The sequence below is a fragment of the Rhagoletis pomonella genome, unplaced genomic scaffold (genome assembly GCF_013731165.1).
Source record: "Rhagoletis pomonella isolate Grant_MI unplaced genomic scaffold, Rhpom_1.0 Rhpom_scaffold_00007, whole genome shotgun sequence".
Taxonomy (NCBI): Eukaryota; Metazoa; Arthropoda; class Insecta; order Diptera; family Tephritidae; genus Rhagoletis; species Rhagoletis pomonella.
The window spans coordinates 61,188,681-61,196,983 of NW_023458561.1; the positions used below are offsets into that span (position 1 = coordinate 61,188,681).

Sequence of the window (8,303 nt, forward strand, 5' to 3'; positions counted from 1 at the left end):
CATACGCCGCAGGCATCAAACCATTTTTGTCTCACAAAAAGAAGCGCTGGAAATTAAAAAAAAATTTTATCGCCTTGTAGTGGTATTTTGCATTTTTCGAAATGCGCAACTCATTTTTCTTTTTATTTAAAAAAAAATATTTTTTTGCTTTGTCGATCAAATACTAAGAACAAATTTATTATAATTTTCGATCTGGTAGCTACATTTTGATGAAAATGTCATAATCCCAGCAAAAATCAAATGGCTAACATGGATGCTCATGCCATTAAGTGAAACTACCTTCGTTTTTCTATCATGCATGCAAATAGATTTTAATAATTTACAATTTTTGTGAGAAAAAATTCTTAAAAATTTGTAATTTTCGAGACCAAATAATCTGAAAAAAATTAAATAAGCTGCTGAAAATACTGATACTATCTGTTCAATGTGCATTGGCCCTACCTGTTTTAAAACCGACTTCAAAAAAAGGAGAAGGTTATCGATTCGTCGAAATATATATTTTTTTTTATGTATGTTATCGCATAACTTTGGACTACTCAACCGATTTCGATAATTCTTCTTCTATTAGAAAAATAGTGTCTCACAGGTGGTCCCATACTAATTTTGTTTAGATCCAATCAATACCTGAGTGTAATATCGGCCTATCTCGGCAACCTCTGAGTACTTTTTAGTATAAGTGGAATGGAGTAATTTCCAGCGATAGTTTGAGGAGCACGGAGTATTCTCTTCGATATTTTTCATAGTTTCGTTCCTCAACTTTTCTGGATAAAACCTGTAAAACTGTCAAAAAGCAAAATTGCTCTCAGAGAAAGAGAGAAAAGCCAAAAAGTACGAGAACGCTTTTCGGGTAAAAACTGGTAAAACTGTCAAATACACGGTGGCGCCATTTTTTGTTTACATAGCAGTTTTTTTTTTTAATTAGCCGATCTGCTAAATGCTTCATATTTCTTCGCATCGATATATTTAAGAAGGTGAAATGAAAGCAGATGTACTTTTTTTGATTATTTAACTTTCAAATCATTTGAACAGCTGACGGTTTGACGCTTTACCAGATTTTACCAAAAAAATTTGTCGGGTAAAATCTTGCAACTTCTCACAAAGAGAGGCCCGATTTTACTCTCCCATTTTTCCCCTACTTTGCAACTTCTTGCGAGTTAGGGAACGCAACTAATGTATACTAAAACCCGACATAACCTAACATAACCATATAAAGTAAATAAACACTCTTTTTGTAGTTAATTTCAAATTGATAAAATTTGATTTTATTTGTGATATATGTATGTATAATAGCATAGCTGTATAACTAATTTTTGTTCAAAAATACTTATATACTTATATAGTAATCAAACAATTAATGCAATGGGTGCAACTCGCAAATACACTCCGCACTAATGTTTTTACTTACTCACACATAGTACTTCACTTATTTGCAAGTGTGTATTATTGTAACGAGTTTTCACTATTTATTTATGTATGTGTACATTTATTTACAGTCTACTGCACACTGTGAAGTGGGTATTGTTTCAACACAATTTTTTTTTTTTTTAAGTATTTCAAGTGATTTTATTTAAGTAATTTTCCAACTTCTCTAAACAAATTAAAAGCAAAATATACGCGTGTTTTTTTTTTGTTTCTATGGCAAAACGAGCTTTAACTAAATTTAAAAATAATACGTTTTTACAGAAATTTGAGAAACATTAAATGAATAAAAAAAAATTCAATATTATACAAAAAAAAATTATCAAAACACAAAAAATTAGTAAAAATAAATAATAAAAATAATAGTACAAAACTAATAACCAAAGCAAACACTAAAAAACAGAAGTGTATAATGGGCGTATTTTTTACACGCATATACATCTGCGCTCAACGTGTAAACCAAACAAGCATCGGTTATATAAATTTTAAGCGCAGATACGTACGCGTGTAAAAAAAACACGCCTAATATGTATTAAAAGAATTATTGAAAGCTTCACGCTTTAATACATACTTCTAATAATTTAGTTTTCTTATGGATTAAAGTAAAAGTTTTGTTCTTCTTCATTTTCAGAGAGGTTAACTTTAAGTTTACAATATTACTTAAACTTAAATTTAATAAAGAAAAGATACTAGTTACAATACTCCAGTGAATACTTTTGCGCCTTTTAAGTGCTTATTTGTTTAAAATATTTACTTTCAATAAAATTAAGTAATTAATTCACTTTTACATATACAAAATAACTATATATTTGCTTATTTTCAAAGTTATCTTCATTTTGTGATTTGCGCTTTGTAACAATTGTATATAAAAGTTGCATTTTCACTGTTTATGTGGAATTTTTTTTTTTTTTTTTGTATTTCATTTTATTGTTTATGCAACATTTCTTTACACTATGAATTTAATATATGTACATGTATTGCTACACAAGTGTTATAAGTACAAAAATATTTCAATTTTACACATTTATTACTCTTAGTGTTGATTTTTATTCTATTAATTTTTATAATATTGTTCTTCCAGAACAGACTGTTGCTTTCCATATACATATATAGTTAACGTGAACTAGATTAATCGGAGAACAAATTGTTGTAATTTTTATTCAACACCGTTTTTATATTTCCAAAAAAAAAAAATCAAGGTTACACAATTTTTGAGTTTTTGGCACCCCAGAAATGTTGAGTGTATTTAGAATATTTTCTTTTTGTTTCAATGGCCCATAAAATTGGCCCAAAATTTTGGAACTTCGTCGTGCTTTTCTCATAATTTAATTTACAAAGAACGGCTTTCGGGTTGCCGTTAATGGCTTGCGAGCTTAAGCTATCTAAGCGCAGCTGTTTGCCGCCCACACTCCGAATTCAACTAGCTTACTACTAAGTTAAAATTAAAGCAATTCTGTGGAGCCTATCAGCGTTTAAAAATCAAGCATTGCTTGGTTGCAAAATTGAGGTTTAATTAGATAAGCACACTAAAAATAAGCAACATACAAAGGTATGTGCATACCTATGTATGCATGTATGTAGTATACATATATAGGGCGAACTTTTTGTACATTCCGAAACGATGTTACCAAACTGAATTTATTTTTAACCAATAACAAGTTTGTTTTTAAAGTTTGTTAGCTAATTTCAACTGTTTATATTTCTTACTATGCAACATGGTTGTGACCACTGAGGTAGGGCTATTGTGTTAACTATTGCATACCTAAAGGATTGTTTTATTTTTTAATACATTTTCTATCACTCTGTTATAACTACTTTGTAAATACTGTCTTGGCGAAAATTATTTCAAAAATTAAGTAAAATTACTTTTTTTTTTATTTATTAACTTCATATTCCATATTTCTTTGTATTCTTTAAAATTTGTGACTTCAAACACAGTAACAATGAAAAGAAGAGCAACTATTTCTAATAACAGTAAATTAGGTTTGTATTGAACTGACGCTAACAGGAATGTTGTTTCTATTCAAAAAAAAGAGCAAACAAAACTATAATAATTCTTCAAACGTTTGATAAATAAAAAGTAATATGTAGCTACATATGTATGTATGTAGGTATGTAACGAAAACACGAGCGGTTGCCACTTGAAGCGCTTATCTCCGCGCCACGTTGCTGCCTTTTTCCGCTTACATCCCATTCCCAACGCCGAAAAGCACGCCAGCAGCGCTTCCATGCAAGCAACTCTCATAAATACTACTTCCTCCACTTCCACTTCCGCTTCCACACGCGTCTACTACTCGCACTTTTTCATCCGCCGCACTTAGCTCGTCAGACGCTTGCTGGCCAACTCCTGCAGCTTCTGCAGCGCCAATGTCTTATTGATCTCGACAAGATCGCGACTATATTTGGCCGCTTGCAGTTGCACTTCGAGTATTTTCATGCGCATCAAATGCTCTTTGCTCTGCATATCCATGAAGGCGCGCATCTCAGGCGTGCTACTAGGCGCAATACCCAACGCACTGCCGCCCAGCTGTGAGGTTGCTGTGTTGGCTATTGCAGCGGCAGCGGCGCCATTCATTGACAAATCATGCAACACCTCTTCGCCATTACCGCTGCCACTCGAGCTGCGCGGACGCTTAACCAGTGGCTGGTCGTTGCTGCTTGGTGTTGTCATTTGCTGTTGTTGCTGATGCTGTTGGCTATGTTGCTGCGCGGCGGCGGCAGCGAAATTATTCTGTAAGGCAGCTGCAGCGGCAGCGGCTGCCGAGGGAAATTGCCCGGTACGTAACGCATTCAACGCTTCCAATGTGGCGGAGATGTTGCTCATGTTGAAGGCAGGCTGGAAGGCGCCCATGTCGCCGGCGCTGCCACCGATCGCTGCACCACCGCCACTAGCACCGTTCTGTGTGAGAAAGCTGGGGTTGGTGAGTTCACTGGCCGTCGCCAAATTACCAGCTGGACTGTGTAGGCTGGCGCGTTCGAGATCGTGTGCGCCCAGGCGGCTGAGGTTCGGCGAAGAGGAGGAGGGACGGCGTTCACCGGCCGCCAGTGATTCATGGTGATTGTTGACGGTGTCGTTGAAGGTCTCATTGGTTTCCTCTTTGATATCGACATCGCAGAGCTCCTGTGGTGGGGTGCGACTGCTGTAAAGGGAGGGAGAAAACAAAGCGTTAGTGCGAAGCGATTCCGCGGAAAAAGATAAAAAAAATTTAGGAAACTTTGCACAACTCCCCTTTTTATTATTTATGAATTATTATTATTTTTTAAAAGCTGTTTCCGAAAATTCAATTAACCCTCCACTTACTCATCCATATCGTGATCATCCTCGCCATTTTGTTCATCTTCGCGATATTCGTAATCCTCTTCAAGCGCCAACGGTATCTTTGAGTAGTCAATTCCATCCAAAGCTTCTGATTTGCAAGCTTTCTTGGCCTCCTGCATGAATTCCCAAACTTCGAATGTGAATGGCGATGGCTTCTTGCGATCAGCGACCTCTGCACCAAATCTGGCCAAACGATTATTATAGTCTAAAATTTCGTTACGCGTGCAAGCTGGAAGTCAAAAAAGTGCCGTTTTATAATTTGAGCGTAAAAACCTTATCGAAACTTATTTCATTTAAAACAAATGCTAATACTATTTATTTTGAGTGTGCAGCCAGATTAGGCTACAAATCGACAAATCCATAGGCGAAAACTACTTTACGCGCGAAAAATCCACTGTAGTTTTTTGAGTTTAAAATAAAATGTTTGTTTGCTTTAATTTTTTTTTAATTACTATCTAACAAATTAGGTGGAAGTATTCCATTAAACCGAAAAGGCTAATTAACCCTCACATTTCTTCAGAATCCAATTCTCATTTACCTTTCATGCGCCGCCATTGCTCCTTCAAGCGATTACAGGTGCGATCTGTACCAAATTGACTTGAGAATTTCTGATGTATTATCTTCCAGGCTTTATTCTTTACCGCCGTCAACCCCGCATCGAGTCTTTTGTTTTCGATAATCCGCATGTCCTTGCGACACAAGTCAAGCAAGAACTTCTTCTCCTGATGATTCCAGTTTTGTGTGCGTTCACGCTTTTTGTACATATTCATGGCAGGACTGTTCATGTATTGCTGCATTTCTGTTGAGAGAAATAGGAAACATATTTTTATTAGAAATTATAAAATTTATAGAAAAGGCTAAGAGAAGAGAATGAAGAGCAACATATCGAAGTCAGCCGGTGTTACGTAACAGAATGGCTCTCTGTTTAGATCGGCAAACTATATCCTTGAAAAGTACCTTACAGCAGAGTTACACCGCACGCTTCTGCTTTGGGTTGACATGCAACCCCCGGCCAACAACCAACTTGTGCTGCGTATGCCAGAGCAACTCCACTTTGACTAGAAGCAATTTCCAGAACGGATGCAGCCACCAAAGACATTTTCTGGCCTTAGATTACAAAGGTATTATTCCCGTAATGCTTATGCTGTATGGCGACTTAGGACTCCACGGTCACCATAGAAATTCCCCAAAGAGTTTTAAAGAATTCAGCTACAGTTCTTGGTCGGATAGAGATCTAGGTCGTGCCGGTAGACCCGACTGTAGTGGAAAGACCTCCACACCGTGCAACACGCCGTTTAACCAAGCACCTGACTTGCACAGCACCTTCTAGTGAACAAGCGCCTACCTTCTGTATTTTGCAGAACTCTACGTCCGCATTCGTCGACTCAGACCGCAACAGATCGCAGAACACACAGCGGCAAGCGCAACATTGCCCTAACGCCCCACATAGCGGTCAGACTCCGAAGACACACATGAGACTTTGGTTGCTTAGCTGCAACGGACTTCAGATAAGATAGAGGAAATAACCGTCTTCATGTATGTATGTGTATTGACTACTTCGCTGCAAGAAATTCACAGCAACTCCCCTTTACCTAAATAACTTTAGACGAGTGTGATAGAAAGGGATCTGAGATATTATTTCTATCTTCACAAGTTGAGAAGCTCACTAGAGCAGGCAGCAACGGAAGGTGGACTAATCCGCACACCTGCGCTGTATCACCTTGGCTACGGTTTGATGAACAAAGAAAACGGAGTGTACTAAGGCTCTCAAAACCAAACGTTAGGTTATGAGGGACCAGAGAAAACGCATCAAAATTCTGGCGGACCACTGCTGCGGGAGTTCTGACAGATTGAGGAAAATTCCACTAGAGGGTCTGCTATGATTCGCTAGGAAATCTGTATGGTTTTAACACATGTAGAGATTGGCATGGGGAAATCTTTTTCTGGGCATCACAAGTCTACGAGTGTACTATTTTTCAGAGCTGCCCGCACAACCCAACCTAACATAGGAATATTCAATTCTTACCTCCTTTTATATCGACTCCTTCCAACAAATTGTGATTACTATTCTGCCAATTGACGGCGATTTTCATAAAAGCCTCCAAATCGGTGGCTGAATATTGTTTATTAACCTGAAAAGAAAAGAAAATATTATTAGTCAAGTGTACTTATTTCTTGGATAAAAGGTCTTATCCCAATATTGCAATACTATAGCACTTAGTGTAGTAAGATACAAAGTTTAAAATATTTTAACGAAAATTTTAGAGGCAACTGGCTCATATGAGGAACAATTTTTTTTTCGTGAAATTGCTATAGAATCGTTAACAATTTATATTTTGTGATGAGAGAAGAATATTTCCCTTCCGAAATCTTCAAAAAATAAAATTATGGCGCATTTTTATTTTTAAAATTTTACTAAGTATTGGGCAAAAAATGTTGCACCTCCTTTATGTACATACCTTCATATGTATGCACGCCCAGACTTACATATGTAATTTTAAGTAATATGCATTTATTTAAGAATTCAAAGCCTGTCACATCATAAAATCTTAATGATTATTTAGGTGCACAAAATCGAGTCAATGAACTCGTTTTTTGTCAATCAGAAATTAAGAAAAAGAAAACAGAATAATTATTTAAAAAATAAAATAAAACAATGAACTAATGCAAATAAGTAAATAAATTCTTTCTTGAATTTCTAAAGACATGCCATTTTGATAAAACAAGCATGAAAAAATTACATCTTCCATATAAATTTATTCATATAATTTTTAACTGCGTGCTGATTTTTTGAGATATTTTTTTGTAAGTATGTATATAAGTATGTACATTGGAGTGCTGAGTGATCCATACACAAAAAAAAAATCGGTACTATTTTTGCATCGGAAATATAGAATTTAATATATCTTAAAATTTTCAACAAAATATTTCGGAAGAATATTAAGAATTAAGTGAGCTGGACTTATTTGAAAAAAAAACATCCAAAAACCGAGTTTTTTATAAACGAAGTTAGCTTTTAAAAACATTTTTTCTAAAAAATCACCTCAGATTGTAGAAGCGTTTAAGCTTAAAAGGTCTGCATAAAAAGCTTCCAAAAATTTAATAGCGGAATCAAATTTATAAGATTTATAAAGGTATTTTCAAATCGGTTCAGCTCACGTAAACTTTTCCAAAATATTATGGCGGAAAGTCTTAGAATAAAATGAATTTAAAAATTCCCGTGAAAAAAAACACAACTTTTTTGGTGGCGCACCCTAATGTACATTTGTTCGTGCATATTTGATAACCAATTAAATGGCATCGATCGTACAACAACAAACGTACAGCATCTCATAAATAAAACAGCGACCAGACCAGTTCGTTCGTTAGAATCATTCTAAGTGCTATTAAAAAAAAGACTCGAAAGCTGATTGGTTAGTTTGTTTAAGCGATTGAATTTATTTACGCGTATTTATTATTAGTAATTTCACATATGTATGCACGCATACATAGACACACTTGAGTCAGTTTTAAAAGTAGATATTTCGACAAAGCGGCCATTTTGTTTATATCAACGAATAGAAAT

General features: G+C 35.5%; 1 protein-coding gene across 2 annotated transcripts in view; it reads right to left on the minus strand.

Annotated features, from left to right (window-relative positions):
* Nucleotides 1-2,124: 2,124 nt before the first annotated feature.
* LOC118743241 overlaps nucleotides 2,125-8,303 on the minus strand; it is a 75,829-nt gene continuing 69,650 nt past the window's right edge. For both annotated transcript variants that reach the window (XM_036475803.1, XM_036475802.1), the window contains 4 exons: nucleotides 6,765-6,870; nucleotides 5,277-5,537; nucleotides 4,721-4,967; nucleotides 2,125-4,559 (listed from right to left, as the gene is read on the minus strand). In XM_036475803.1, the coding sequence (XP_036331696.1) occupies nucleotides 3,737-4,559; nucleotides 4,721-4,967; nucleotides 5,277-5,537; nucleotides 6,765-6,870 (1,437 nt within the window). In that variant the 3' untranslated portion in view covers nucleotides 2,125-3,736. The remainder of the gene's footprint in view (nucleotides 4,560-4,720; nucleotides 4,968-5,276; nucleotides 5,538-6,764; nucleotides 6,871-8,303) is intronic.